Source organism: Otolemur garnettii, unplaced genomic scaffold (assembly GCF_000181295.1).
Source record: "Otolemur garnettii isolate 467f Iridium unplaced genomic scaffold, OtoGar3 scaffold00156, whole genome shotgun sequence".
Classification (NCBI taxonomy): Eukaryota; Metazoa; Chordata; class Mammalia; order Primates; family Galagidae; genus Otolemur; species Otolemur garnettii.
In genome coordinates, this window is record NW_003852551.1 from 3,244,466 (window position 1) to 3,260,055 (window position 15,590).

At 49.6% G+C, this 15,590-nt stretch overlaps 1 protein-coding gene across 1 annotated transcript in view; it reads right to left on the reverse strand.

The window, feature by feature from the left end:
• Positions 1-7,559: 7,559 nt before the first annotated feature.
• The window catches only part of SLC9A1 (solute carrier family 9 member A1), a 57,157-nt gene continuing 49,126 nt past the window's right edge, over positions 7,560-15,590 (reverse strand). Inside the window, exons 5-12 of the mRNA XM_003799812.3 lie at positions 13,881-14,083; positions 12,392-12,481; positions 11,824-11,894; positions 11,548-11,721; positions 11,246-11,360; positions 10,956-11,057; positions 10,147-10,219; positions 7,560-9,365 (exon numbers count right to left, since the gene is read on the reverse strand). Of these exons, the coding sequence (XP_003799860.1) occupies positions 9,028-9,365; positions 10,147-10,219; positions 10,956-11,057; positions 11,246-11,360; positions 11,548-11,721; positions 11,824-11,894; positions 12,392-12,481; positions 13,881-14,083 (1,166 nt within the window). The 3' untranslated portion in view covers positions 7,560-9,027. The remainder of the gene's footprint in view (positions 9,366-10,146; positions 10,220-10,955; positions 11,058-11,245; positions 11,361-11,547; positions 11,722-11,823; positions 11,895-12,391; positions 12,482-13,880; positions 14,084-15,590) is intronic.

A 15,590-nucleotide genomic window follows, 5' to 3' on the forward strand; every position in this document is an offset into this window, starting at 1 on the left:
AAAAAAAAAAAAAAGGACAGCTCTAAGATCAGTCTGAGTGGCTCACACCTGTAATCCTAGCACTTTGGGAGGCTGAGGCAGGAGGATTGCTTGAGGAATCTGAGGAATTTGAGACCACCCTGGGCAACATAGTGAGACCCTGTCTTTACAAAAAATTAATAATTAGCCAGATGTGGTAGTGCACACCTATAGTCTCAGCTACTAGGGAGGCTGGGGCAGGAGGATCACTTGAGCCCAGGAGTCTGAGGTTGCAGTGCTATGATGATGCCATTGCCCAGGGGACAGAGCAAGACTGTGTCAAAGAAAGAAAGAAAGAAATAGCTCCTGGCTCACAAATGGACGTGGTAGAGGTGGGATGTCTTACCATGTGATGCCAAGTGACACATGGAAACAGAATGGGATATTATCGGACACACCTAGTCATAAAACTAGGCATGCGTGGCGGCATCCTGCTAGTAAACAGGGTATATGAGATCAAGTCTGAACAGGTCCAGAGAGCACACAGGAATTACTCCAGCAGGTGGTTCAAATTCCCAGGGCACTTATTCTCATTTCCTCACTGCTTCTCCTTCAACCCACACTTGATGAAGTTGCTATGACCACTTAACACAAAAGAAAAGGCACAGACATGATTTCCAACTGCAAATGAACCACTGCTGCATCACAGCCACACTCAGGGTGTCCCCAAAGGACAGTGATGGAGGGAGAACCTCCCAGCAGGCAGAACCTCTGGCCATGTGGATTATCCACGTTGCATGGGAGGAGAGGTGACCAGAGCTACAGATCCACTCTGACTCATGAGCAAGGGCCAACAGTCAGGGACTCAGAAATTCCAAGGCTGGAAGATGGGTAATGAGACAGCGTTAAGAGAGATGTCAGGGGCTGCTCGAAGTGGCATAGGAGGAGAAGCTATTTTTAACCTCACAAACACCCCAAGAGGGCACCCACTGGGGAGAAGCTGTCAGTAATCAGATGGACATGCTGACCCATCCTGTAGATATCAATCTCTACCCCTGTTACCCTGGTTCTTGCTTAACAGGCCCCCATCGTGGCCATGATGGCAGGGGATGGGGCTGTGCTTGGTGTAGTAGACAGAATACCATCCCCCTGCTCAAATGTCCATGTTTGACATAGGGCGAATTCAGGTAGCAGATGGGATTATGTTTGCTAATCAACCCACCCTTAAACTAGGGAGATCATCCTGAATTATCTGCGTGGGCCTAAGGTAATCACAAAGGTCTTTAAGTGTAGAAGGAGGCAGAAGAGTCAATGTCAGAGTGATGTGATATGAGAAAGATCCAATTGGCCACTGTGGGCTTTGAAGGTGGTAAGGGGCTTCTGGAAGCTGGAAAGGGCAGGAAAACAGTTTCTTTCTAGAGCCTCTAAAAAGGAATACAGAGGTGCCAACATGTGGATTTTGGCCCTGTGAAACCCATTTCAGATTTTGATGTCCAGAACAGTAACGTAATAAATCTGGGTGGTTTTAAGCCACTAAGCTTGTGATAATTTGTGATGGCAGCCACAGAAAACCAACACACAGAGGCTCAACACATTTCCCTTACCAGGTCTGACCTGCAGCTGGCATTTTTGAATGCCCAGGTCGCCAGCAGCAAAGACGAAATTTCCTATATGGCACTATTTCCTGGCAGTCCCCAAGACTCTTTCAAGAGTTCTTTGAGATCAAATTTATTTTTGCATTGATGCTAAGATATAATTTGCCTTTTTTACTGCTGTTCTTTCATAAATGTGTAGTGGGATTTTGCAGAGGCTAAGTGACAATTGCACAACAGATCAAATGCTAAAAATCTGAGATTCTAGCTGCCTTTTGTCATGCCAGACTCTAAAGAGATTTGCAAAAATGTCAAATAATGCCATTCTTCACATAATTTTTGTTTTGAATGTTATTTTTTATTTAAAATGGTATATTTAACATGTACTGGGTTCATTGGTCTTAAATAAATTAATATTTTAAAGCTTTGTTTTTGCTTTGGGGTGGAGTCTTGCTATTTTTACCCAGCATGGTCTCAAATTCCTGGGTTTAAGTGATCCTCCTGTCTCAGCCTCTGAGTAGCTGGGACTACAGGTGTGTGGCGCCACATCCAGCTGACTTCTCTATTTTTTGTAGAAATGAGGTCTGCTATGTTGCTCAGACTGGTCTCAAATTCCTAAGCTCAAGTAATCCTCTCACCTTGACCTCCCAAAGTGCTGGGATTACATGCATGAGCCACCGTGCTTGGCTGATTTGTTTAAATTTCTAATTCAGTAAAATTGATAGTTATAACTCACATGGACAAAACCCCTTTGGGATCTTCAGTGATTTGTAAGTCTATAAGGGTTCCTGAGACCAAAAAAATTGAGAGCCACTGCCCTAGGGGGACCAGCTAGCTACCAATTGGCAGTTGATTGCACTCAGCCTCTTTCATGAAGGAGGCAGCTAATTATAACCACGTATTCCTGATGTGGACTTCCCTTCCTTGCCTGCACTGCTTCTGCCAGCACCATCGTTTCTAGACTTGACAGAAGAGCTTATTCATCACTCTGCTCTCACACACATTGCCTGCCTTTTATGGTGAAGGACACACAGCAATTTCACCCATGGAATGTGCTGGTTTTACAATGGGCCCTAGAAGGGAGGCATCTTGGGTACAGCCAGCAGGGACACGACACCCTGCAATTGGGCTGTTGACAGGTAGGAGGCAGTATATGCTTCAGATCAGTGGCTAACATATGGCTCCCCCATCTCAGTCAGAGCACACAGACCCAGGGGCCAAGGGGTGGATGTGGCAGTGGCCCTTTTGTTATTCCAAATCACTTGACTGTAGGAATTTTTACTTTTTATCTCTGATTTTGTGTTCAGTGGGTCTGGAGTCCTTAATGCCCAAAGGAGGAATCTTTCTTCCAGGGAACACAGATATAGTTCCTGACAGAGTCAAATGGAGGAACCAGCCCAAATAGAACCAACCCGCCCAAATAGAATGTCCCACCCAGGAAAGAGGAAATGTGCCAACCCCCACCCTCTCAACACTTTAAAATTCCTGTCCACCTTAACCCACACACTGACTTCCTTCTCGAACTCAACTCACCTGCACCTGGGTGGGAATAAAGGCCGCCGTTGCCCACACAGATCCTGGACTGTTTCCTTTCATTTCATGTTTTGGAATAATCTTTTGATTTTCAATTTTTGACCTCTCAGTTCCTTTAAATTGGAAGTAGCATGTTCTTCTTGGTGGTTTGCAGCTCTGCATGTTGCTTAAGCAAAAGGCAGAGAGGGGTTGATTGATAACCCACCTGCTCCAGACTGGGTTATCAATGTGGATTACCAGAAGGCCAGTAGGCTCCTACTGCAGTGAGGTAGGCAGGAGACTCTCCCATGTCCAGTGCTGACAGCAGCGGAAAGCTGGCAACCCAGCAAAGACAGTAGGAAGCTGAATTGGATAGGAATAAAGGTTTAGGACACTCCACTAGATTAAACCCCCCAATCAGCCAAAGTGTTGGTGGATGGGCAGAGGAACAAGTGGGGGTGGAGGAAGGATGCCATGGCTAACTTGGGCCTTGGGACCAGATGCAAAGTAGGGGCTGTAGTAGCTTTCTGTTGTTCTTTGCACCCTCTATTGTTTCACCCTGCAATTGAGCTGTTGACAGATAGGAGGCAGTATATGCTTTTAAAGAGCCCTGGGAATGACTGGCATTTTAGGTTGGGCTCCAGGTGAATATGACTGAAGGAGGACAAGGATATAGTCTTGACGAGACTTTGTGTTTTACTCTTGGAGATGATGTTTGTCTTTCTTCCATTAAAAAGAAAATTGAAGCTGGGTATGGTAACTCACATTTGTAATCCTAGCACTCTGGGAAGCCAAAAGTGGAGGATCCCTTGAGCCTAGGAATTCAAGACCAGCCTAAGGAAGAGTGAGACTTGGTTTCCACTAAAAATAGAAAAATTATCCAGGTCTTATGGCAGGTGCCTATAGTCACAGCTACTTGGGAGGCTAAGGCAGGAGGATCACTTGAATCCAGGAGATTGAGGTTGCTGTGAGCTACGATGCCATGGCACTCTAGCTTGGGTAATAGAATTAGACTCTGTCTCAAAAAAAAAAAAAAAAAAAAGGAAGAAAGAAAATTGAGGCAAAATTTACATAACATAAAATTAACCATTTAAAAATGAACACTTCAGCTAGGCACGGTGGCTCACGCCTGTAATCCTAGCACTCTGGGAGGCTGAGGTGAGTGAATTGCCTGAGCTCACAGGTTCGAGACCAGTCTGAGCCAGAGCAAGAACCTGTCTCTAAAAAATAGCCAGGTGTTGTGGTGGGTGCCTGTAATCCCAGCTACTTGGGAGGCTGAAGCAAGAGGATCACTTGAGCCCAAGAGTTTGAGGTTGCTGTGAGTTAAGATGCCACGGCACTCTACCAGGGGGGAGAAAATGAGACTTTGTCTCAAAAAAATAAATAAAATAAAAATAAATAAAAATGACCACTTTATCCATTCAAGAAGCACAGAGGAAAAATACAATAATAAAGTGAGCACTTGAGTGGCATTTAGTAAATTCACAATATTGTGCAACCATTACCACACTCTATTTCCAAAACCTTTCATCATTCCAAACAGAAATTCTGCAACCATTATGCAATAGAGACACGAGTTTTTCTTCCAAAGGACAAGAGCGGATGCTGAGGTGCAATTGGAAGTTTCTGCTGCTGACCTGGTGTGCACACTCAGGCGCCACCATCAGGATGAAGTAGGAGTACTTAACCCCCCACCCCCACCCTGCAGGGCCTGTGTGCACAGCTCTAGCAGAGCAGCCCCTCATAGTGACGGCCCCTCTCTCTTGTCCTTTCAGGTCTAGGGGTTGTAATAGCTTCCTGTACCATGAGCGCCACCAGCTCCCAACCCTGGTAGCTTCCTATTACCCTGCTCACATCTCTGTAGCTAACCCCTCAATTGAAGGCTCACCAGTACCTCTCTGAGTATACAGTCGGCCCTTTGTACCCTTACGTTCTGCACTCATGGATTCAATCAACCACAGATTGAAAACATATAAAAATACTATAAAAATGCAAATAAAAAACCATACAGTATAACAACTATTTATACAACATTTACATTGTATTAGGTATTTTAAGTAATCTAGAGTTGATTTAAAGTATATGGGAGGTTGTGTGTAGGCTATATGCTATTATATTCATCTCTCAGTATTTGTGAGGGGTTTGTTCCAGAACCTCCAAGGATACTAAAATTCAAGAATGCTCAAGTCCCATATATAAAATGGTACAGGGTTTGTATATAATCTATGCATATCTTCTTGCATACTTCGACTATTCTCTGGATTACTTCTAATATTTAATACAATGTAAATACTATGTAAATACTTATTATACTATTTGTATTATCTTTTATTTCATTGTGGTTCAAAATTTTTTCCCATGGGTGGCGCCTTAGCTCAGTAGGTAGGGAGCCAGCCGCATACACTGGGGCTGGTGGGTTTGAACCCGGCCCGGGCCAACTAAAGCAACAACTGCAACAAAAAAATAGCTAGGCATTTTGTGGCGGGCACCTGTAGTCCCAGCTACTTGGGAGGCTAAGGAAAAAGAATCACTTAAGCCCAAGAGTTTGAGATTGCTGTGAGCTGCGACGCCACAGCACACTACCCAGGGTGACAGCTTGAGACTCTGTGTCAATAAATAAATAATAAAAAATGTTTTCCAAATATTTTCTGATAAGATCTTCTTCTGTTGCCCAAGATAGTATACAGTGGCATCATCATAGCTCACTGCAAACTCAAACTCCTGGGTTCATGAGCTCCCCTGCCTCAGCCTCCCAAGTAGCTGAAACTACAGGTGTGCACCACCATGCCTGGCTAGTTTTTAAACTGTTTTTAGAGACAGAGTCCAGCCCAGGCTAGTCTGAAACTCTGGGGATCTCCTAGGCTCAAGCGATCCTCCTGCCTCAGCCTCCCAAGGTGCTATGATTACAGGCAAGAGCCAGCCTTTCCCCCCAAGTATTTTCAATCTGCAGCTGTGGAGGGCTGACAGTATTACACCATTTTATATCAGGAACTTGAGCATTCCAGGATTTTGGTATCCATGGGAGTCCTAGAACCAAACCCCAGAACATACAGAAGAATAACTGTACCAGTCATTTCCTGCTGGGATAGTGCTGGATACAGGAAAGGACAGTGTGGTTCCTCAATCTTTTTGGCATTGACCAACTCATAATTCATGAGTCAAACTGGCTCCACACTCAGGCCCCAGGCTTGGCAGGAGACACTTTCTGGGACAGCCCGGGTTCAAAGTATGTCTGGGGTGTGCGCCAAGGCCCCACCGCCCTCTGGTGGCCAGCTCTGGAAAATGCAGCTCAGGAGTCCAATCTGCTGAACTGAGCCCATGCAGGTTGTCTCCCTCAAAGTGCTTGCAAACAGAAGCATTCAAATTTTGGACTGTTTTGAATTTTGGAATACATGCACATACATAATAAGATATCTTGAGAATGGGATCTAAGTCCAAACATGAAATTCATTCATGTTTCACATACAGCTTACACACACAGCTTGAAGGTATTTTCTTTTTTTTTAGACAGTCTCTTTGTTGCCCTCAGAGTGCCATGGTATCACAGCTGACAGCAACCTCAAACTCTTGGGCTCAAGCGATCCTCTTACCTCAGCCTCCCAAGTAACTTGGACTACAGGCTCCCATCACAATGTGTGTCAATTTTTAGAGACGGGGTCTCACCCTTGCTCAAGCTGGTCTCAAAATCATGAACTCAAGCAATCCACCCACCCTGGCCTCCCAGAGTACTAGGATTATAGGCGTGAGCCACTACACATGACCTAGCTTGAAGGTAATTTTATATAATATTTAAAATAATTTTGTGCCTGAAAAACAGTTTTATGTTTTGACTATGACCAGTCACATATAGTCAGATACAGAATTTCCCACTTGGGGAGCCAGGTTGGAGCTTCGGATTCTGGAATTTTCCAGATTTTGGATTTTCAGGTTGGACGTGCTCAACCTCCACATACCAAAGCATATTTCATCCAAGGGTTGCTATCCCTTTTTTACAGAAAAACATAGGGTATCAATGACTTTCCACTGTCCTTAGTATAAAAACCAAAATCGTAACCATGGACTTCAAGGTCCCCACCTTGCTGCCTGCTGTCACTCTCTGACCTGGCCATCCCTACCTTTTCTTAGATCCCAGGATGTTTGTGTGTACAGTTCCCAAATAGAGTTATTTGGGAAAAGAGTATTTAGGAAAGTCCTTCATGCCATCCCCTCCTCAGCCTCTGCCTTTTATTCATCTCTCTCACAGACACACTGAGCTTTTCCAGCCTGCTCAATATCTAATAAATGCTGCTTTTCCTGCTGGACTGGGGGCTCTTGAGGCCAGGGAACATCTTGCTTTGCTCACCATTGTTATCTCGGTGCCCGGCACATGGAATATCCACACCAGCAGCTGATAGCTACTAATGATTCTCTGCCAGCCTGTGAGCTAAATGCTCCCAGCCCGTAGCCGACCTCCTTCCTAAAGCCCCTCATCCCCAGGAAGCAGCTCTTGACTCTATCAAAAACTCACATTGATTTATTAGAATATGAAAAAGATTCAGTTTCTTCTGTACAGGCGGCAGAGCGGCAGCAGCTGCGGTGGCTTTGTATATGGTTGTCAATGTCACCCTTGCGTGATGACTCCTGCTCGAAACAGCACTTGCATGGAGAGGACGGACAGATGGGCCGAGGACCCATGGTCCAGTCCACTGGAAAGAGGGGCCCAGTCCACTGAAAAGAGGGGCACAATCCTGATATTGCACGAACCTGGGGCAGGAACTGTCCTGGGGAGAACACACACCAACAGGACTGGCCATGGCAGGGGGTAGGAGGGCAGAGGGCCTGTGAGCAAAGGCTGCTGGGGCCCAGCATTCTGCCCTACTGACCAGTCTCTGTGGGCAAGAGATCCTCAGGGGAGGCCTCCTCTCCCAGCACTGGGCTCCATGGCAAGCTGGGTGTGATGCACATGAGGAAGGGGTTCCAGGGCCCAACCCTGGGGTGGGGGCAGTAAGAAAAGCCTTCCACGGCCTCACGGGACCAGCAGGAACTGAGGTCAGGTGCCAAGAGGCCTGGTATCTGTGGGAGAATCGTGATTGGGGGGGGGGGGCACTGTTGCAATCAAAGCCTTTGGGCAACAGTTAAGAGCTCAGCAGGCAGAGGACTGACTTGAGGAGGAGGCTGGACAGACAGGTACAAATGAGGGCTGATTCTCTGGAGTGAGTGGAAGGAAATGGAGGACAGAGTTCTGTTCAGCCAGGTGGTTTAAAAACAGAAGTGCCCTCTGTGCAAACAGAATCATACATGGAAGTGTGAACAAACAAAACATAAAAAGGCAGCACTTTCTGGAGCCCCAATAGTCCCTCCCCTGGCAACAGCCCCTGAAAGGCCAGTGGTCCCCGAAGGAGTGGTTTGGAAAGCTCTAAGTCACAACTTTGTCCCTATACAAAGTGTCCCAGCTCCAGGCAGTACAGCTCAGAGATGCCCTCAGACTGCAGCTCTGAGTGAGGACAGGTTGGGGTGGCCAGCCAGGGTGACAGAGCTGGCAGGAGTAGGGCCACTGACTCCTCCTCCTCCTGCCACCTGCCTGGCACCCAGGTGTCTCCCCTGATTAAGGAAGCCTCAGTGCCTTCCCCTCCAGGTAGGACCACTGCTGAGCCAGAGCCTCTTTGGTTAGAAATAAGATTGGTGTGAACAGGGAGGGCAATGGAGTGGAGGGATGGCCTCTGAGGCCCTGGTCCCTGTGTGGTGCGGGAGAGCCTAGGCCTGGGGAAGGAGCAGGGCCTGCTCACCAGCACAGCAGTTCTGCCCCATGGGTATGGTGAAAGGACGCTTCCCAGGAGGCAGGGGAAGCCCTGCTGCAGGGTAAGGGGGAGTGTGGTGGCCTGTGGGCCCAGCTGCCATGCGGTAGGGAAAGGGCAGGGCCAATCCAGGTCAGTAGCCCCTGCTCTGTGGGAGAGTCTATGGTGAGATGGGCACTGCCCTGGGGATGTTACTGCCCCTTGGGAATAAATGGCTCTCCCTCTCCAGGCTCAGGGTGTGGGCCAGGGTCACTGAGGCAGCGCTGTATCCTCTGGGCATTGGGGCTGTCATTTGGCCCAGGGGTGAAGACATCGTCAGTGCCTGGGGATGAAGGCTCCTTGCTCCTCATCATGATGCCCCCGTCATCGTCCTCGTCTTCCTCGGCCACCCTTGCTGGGTCCCGGCTCAGCCCCAACACCTTGCCCTTCAGTTCCTCATTCACTAGGTCCACGGACTCGGGCGACTGTGGGGAGGCTGGGTCAATGGTGATGACCGGCAAGTCTGCCTTCGGCTCGTAGGCCAGTGGGTCTGGGGAACCAAGAGCAAGACACAAGTTGGGTTCTCCTCCTGAGAATGGCCTAGTCTGCATCAAGTTAGCTGTGTCAGCACCTCCCACAGGAGCTTCCCATGAATAGAGCCTCAGGCCTGCATCACACTGGCCCTTGCAACCCTCTACTCCAGAGAAGGGAAATACTTCTTTTCCCTCAAACTGGTCCCCTCCTCAGACCACAGGTGTCCCTAGAAAGTCAAGAATTTGGGTTCTTCCTAAGTTACTGCCTGCCCTAGGGCCCTTATTTCCTGTACATGTGCTGAAGAGTCAAGGGTACAAACCCCCTGCCTCCCTCCCAGCCACCCTATCTCCTCCAGCTCCCTTCATAGTCCTTGTTGGGAGTACCGTGTTTCCCCCAAAATAAGCCCTAGCAGGATTTCTATGCATTTGTTAAATATAAGCCCTACCCCGATAATAAGACCTAGTGATGGGTGTGGTTATGCAGCGTATCTGCATAGCCATGCCATGCATTTTGGCACTGAGAGGAAGACATCCCCTGAAATTAAGCCCTAGTGTGTCTTCTTGAGAAAAAATAAATACAAGACGGTGTCTTATTTTCGGGGAAACACGGTACCTCTGCCCCCTTCTGCAAACCCCCAGCCACACTTGACCTAGAAGCAGCTCCTGGCTTGGGAGGAGGCTGGCAAGGAGTAGCTCTGTCCTCCCAGCTGGTTCTCGGAAGCCCATTCCTGTCAGAGCCTCATCCTCAGGGGCAGCGGTATGAGGGCCCAGCCCCAAGGCCCTTCACCAGGCCCTTACCTGAGCCAATACGAGCCCGCGACATGGTGGGCGAGTCCAGCTTGTGAGCCGGCACCGTCAGGTAGTTGTTCATCTGATAGAGAGAGAAGCCAGGTGAGTGTGGGCAGGGTGGAGGGAGCCCTCTGGATGGTGCCCAAGGCCAGTGCAGTCCTCACTGTATGCTTGGGGACGGTTACCAGCCCTTCCTCACGCCTATGCTAGCACCTGTCCTGGCCCTTCAGGGGCTCCTGTGGGCTTGTCGCAGGCACTTGTAAAGCTAGCAACCTCCTGGGCAGCTTTCAACATCCCTGTGCTGGCCCAGCCTCTAGCTCCAGCCCACATCTGCCCCAGCACTAAAGACCCTTAAAGCCAGCTTGGGAGTGGGTACCTGGGCCTTGGATGGCCCCTAAGTATCTCAAATCAAACATGATGAGACTGAGCTCAGTTCCTTCCTTCCCTTAAAACTGTGTTCCCTCCTCAGGATCCTGCACAGCAGTCACCTCTCCCACCAGCCCAGTAAGAGGCCCAGACGTGATCCTGACTCCTTTTCCTCTTCTCTCAGCCCATCTCAAACTGATAGCCAAGTCTTTTCCTCAATGTCCCTTATGTCTACCCACTTCTCTCCATCTCTCTGCCACTGCTCTAATCCAGGCCACTCCCATGGCATCCCCTTGCTTAGACCAAGGGGTCATGGCTCTCCATGCCCTTGGGATCAAGCTCAAACACTCTGTTTCTAGAATAGAGACATTTCCTCAGAGGAGCATGCCAGAGTGCTAAGGATGGGAGTACAGGAAGAAAAACTCAGATTCCCAGAGAGAGGCAGGGGCCACCTTCTGCTCCAGCTGCCGGGCCTTCTGTCTCCGAAGCAGCATCTGGTTCCAGGCCTCCTCATAGGGGTCTGCCACAAGCGTGTGTCTGTTATAGGACCGTAGCTGTGGGAAGAATAGCCATCAGGGCAGGCCCCAGAAGCTCTGTGAGGGGGGCAGGATGGGGGAGGGCTAGAGGCTGAGCTGGGACTCCGGAAGGCATGCTGGGGGGAATGTGCAGGGGAGGGCTGCTGTGGAGAGGGGCCAAGGGATCCTCTGCTGTGGGGGAGCCAGGCTGGGAAGCAGGCTCTTACTCGCTGCCTGGTCTTCTGCAAATTGTTCCGTAGGATTTTGCGGATCTCTTCCTCCTTGTCCTTGGACAATGCCGGCAAGATGCGCTCAGGAGGCAGGGTCTTGGGGTGGATGTTCCTGGGGCAACAGGGTACAGGTTAGGTCCCCAAGAAAATTCTTGTGACCCTGGAGCCTGCTGGGCTCCACATGGCTGTGGCCTGAAAGCTCATTCCCTGCCCTGACAGGACAACAGGGGGCTCTCCTAACCCCCAGTGGCCTGCCTCTGGCTGGGATTACGGGGCCAGGGTCTGCTGTGGGCACTCACTGCATAGAGACAGTAGAGACAGCAGAGGGGATCTTGCCCATGCCCCCGCTCTCCACCAGCTCGATAGCCTGCTTCATTTCCATCTTGTGGTAGAAGGCAATGAGCTGGGGCTCCTTGGAGCGCTCGCCGGCTATCAGGCACTTCTTCACATACTTCTTATTAAACCGGTTGAGCCTGGTGAAAGGAGGAAGGAGATGGATGGAGCCAGTTCCCAGGCCCTGAGACCCTCACCTGTCCCTCCCTGCCCGCCTGCCACCCACCAGGCCTGCCACCTACTTGTCCTTCCAGTGGTGGTGGCCGTAGTGGCCACAGATGTCCTCAATGCCTGTCAGAAGGTGGTCCAGGAACTGAAATGGGCCCAGGGCCAGGTCAAGGCTCACTACTGGGCACCTTCCCTTCCCAAACTTCCAAACACCTCCCCCTTCCCGGCACCTTTCCTTGCCAGCTGTAGCAGAGCTCCCCCAGTCCTGTAGTTCCAGAAGTGGCCAGGAGGTGGTGCCTATACCTCACTCATCCTGAACCCTGGGGACCCCATGCTGGACATTCAAACCCTCTGCTCCTGGTTATCAGACTGAGCCCCATTCTCTGACCTATGCCCAATGTCTGGACTAGGTCCCAACTAGAGACAGAGATGGCATGATGCCTTCTCAGGCTCCCAGCTGCTCACACCACACTTTCCCTATGGCCAGACCCTGGCGGCCTTGAGGGAAGGAGGGACCAGTCCAGCACTGGCATAAGGGAGGAGGAGCTGACTGAGGGTGGAGACATGAGGCCTAGTGCCCACCCAGCTCCCTGAGCCTTCTCCTGCACCTCCACCCCAGGGCCCAGCCCCAGCTCCCAGTACCTGCGTGTGGATCTCCTCATTGATGGAGCGCTTTGTTTCTTGCTTTTTCTTCACCGCCAATAGGTCTACCAGGGGCCTAATGGTCATGCCCTGAGGGAGTAGGAGGGTGTCAGGCAGTCTGGCTCTGCAACCCAGCCAGGGTGGCCCCTGAGGCTAGGATACCCTCTCCCAGGACTAAAGAGTGCTCGAATTCCCAAGCCTCCATCCCAGAACTTAGGCAGGCTCCTCTGCAGACAAACTCTGCAAACCCAAGGAGTCAGGGCTCATATACAGGGAAAAGCGGACCTGCTCTGCCTCCCTACAAGGACTGCAGGAGGACCTCATAGTGACAGCAGCAGCTAATTTAACTGTGCTCTTGCCCTGGGACAGGCCTGGTTGCAAGTGTATTTGTATTAGTTCTTTAATACCCACAATAACCCTAAGACATAGGTCCTTTCATTATTGCCCTTTTACATATGAGGAAACTGAGGCTCAGAGGGGTTAAGCAATGTTCCAAAGTCTCACAGAAGTGGGAGAGCCAGGCAGGTTGCTTCCACAGGGAGGTCCCCATCCCAATGTTGCCTTCAATGAAAATGGGCTTAGAAAACCATTAGCACTTACAACTACAAAGTCAAGGTGAAAAAATGGAAGCAGAGCAAGAGGACAAAAGAGGGAGCCCCTTCTTCAAAGGACAAAGAATAAGCCCAGCCATGGAAGGTTTCCCCTTTGTTTCTCATGAGAATGCAAAGATTCATCCCATCTAGGACTTTGCGAGGATTAGTGTCTAGGAAAGACACAGGGATGGTACAGAACTGGAGCCCCAGACAGGGTTTCTCAGTTGCCCCAGGCCACACAGAGTGAGCCAGCCTGGGCTTCCTTGGGGACATGGGATGGGGAGTGCAGGGGGCTCTCAGCTGAGCCTGGATCATTTAAACGTAGAAATTATTGATCAGCAGGCTGAATTCTTGGGGATCATCTCAGCTCGGTCCCCTTACTTCACAGATGGGGAACTAAAACTCAAGAGGAAGGCCACAAAGACACAGCAGCAAAGATACAGCTGACTCCAAGACTTTCCCATGCAGTGCTATTATTCCCATTTTACAGACACAGAAACTGAGACCCTAAGATATGACATCTGTTGTCATGAGTTGGCAAAGGCAGATCTTGGCCCTGCTGATTGTATCCACTTCTCTTACTGTTATCTGGGCTCCTAATTGAATTAGGCAGCATAAAATAAAACTGGAGTATAAAGTAACCAAAAGTAATTTGGTTACTTTAGATTCTGATCAGTCATTTCACAATAATCCATTATCACAATACGGCCTTTACAATTGGGGAAACGGAGGCCCAAAAAGGAGGATGGTGGCTTGTCCAAGGTCAAGTAGCAAGTTAGTGGTGGGGCTAAGACTAGAACCTATGACCTCAATTTGAGTCACATGTTTTCCCTTCTTTCCACTGGAACACCGTCAGGGTCCCCAAAGCAAGGGCCTGCACCACCCTGGCCCAGCACCTGCACAAAGACAGTGAAGAAGATAACAGTGATGATGGCCGTCAGGAACAGGTCGCACATGGGGAAGTGCTTCTTGTCTAGGAGGTACCCCAGGGAGAAGGCGATAGCTCCTCGTAGGCCCCCGTAGGCAATGATGAACTGGTCCTTGGGGGTCAGCTTCACAATGCGGAACTTGTTAATGAACCAGGTCAGGCCCAGCACACCTGCCAGGGGGAGGGGGAAGTGAGGAGTCAGGTTAGGATGTCCCTAGCCCCTCCTTGCTTCTGCACCAGTGACTTCTCTGCATATCCAGGAAGCCTCAACTACTAAGACCATGCAACTCACTCTTTCAGTGTCCCTCAATCTAGGGTGCTCCAAATCCCTAGGTGGACTCTTATGGGGGTTCCACAACCTAGATGTACTCTAGAGATGTCACAGGGGCCTCCACTGGCTAAAGAACAGGATGGTGGAGGGAGAAGAATGAAACAAGTCTGATCACAAGCTTTGTATGACAGGTACATGGGGGATCAATAGCCTATTCTATCTTTTCTATGGATTTGAAAATTTCCATAATAAAAGTTTTAAAAATGCAGGCTACACCTATAATCTCAGCAACCAAGAGGTGGAAATAGGAGAATGGCTTGAGTCCAGGAGTTCAAGGGTGCAGTGAGTGTGATTGTGCCCACTGCTTTCCAGCCTGGGTGGCAGAGCAAGACCCTGCTCTCACAGAGTCTCACCATGTCACCCTGGGTAGAGTGCCATGGCGTCAAGCTCACAGCAACCTCCAACTCTTGGACTTAAGCCATTCTCTTGCCTCAGCCTTCCAAGTAGCTGGGACTACAGGTGCCCGCCAGAAGGCCCGGCTATTTTTTGTTTGCAGCTGTCATTGTTGTTTAGCTGGCCCAGGCTGGGTTCGAACCTCTGATGTATGTGGCTGGCACCATAACCACTGTCCTATGGGTGCTGAGCCTCTACAAAAAATTTTAATGAAAAAAAAATTTTATTTTTGAGAGAGTCTCACTACGTTGCCCTGGGTAGAGTACTGTGGTGTCACAGCTCACAGCAACCTTAAGCTCTTGGGCTTAAGCAATTCTCTTGCCTCAGCTTCCCAAGTAGCTGGGACTACAGGTGCCCACCACAACACCTGGCTATTTTTTGGTTAGAATTGTCATTGTTGGCAGGCCCAGGCTGGGCTTAAACGCGTCGTCTCGGGTGTGTGGCTGGTCCCCTAGCCGCTGAGCCACACACACCGAGCCTTAATGAAAATTTTTAAATAAATAAATAAATAGGCTGAAAATGGTGGCTCACACCTGTAATCCTAGCAATATGAGAGGCTGAGGCAGGTGGACTGCTTGAGCTCAGGAGTGGGAGAGCAGCTTGATAAAGGGCAAGACTCGATCTTGACTAAAAAGTATAAAAACTAGCCAGGATTGGCGGCAGGCGCCTGTAATCCCAGCTACTTTGAAAGCTGAGGCAAGAGGATCACAGGAGCCTAAGAGTTTGAGGTTGCTGTGGGCTATGATGATGCCACAGCACTCTACCCAGGGCAATAGAGTGAGACTCTTATCTCAATAATAAATAAATAGGCTCAACGTTAGTAGCTCAGTGGCTAGGCGCCAGCCACGTGCACTGGAACTGGCAGGTTTGAACCTGGCCCAGGCCTGCCAAACAACAATGACAACTACAACAACAACAACAAAATAGCTGTGGTGTTGTGGCAGGTGCCTGCAG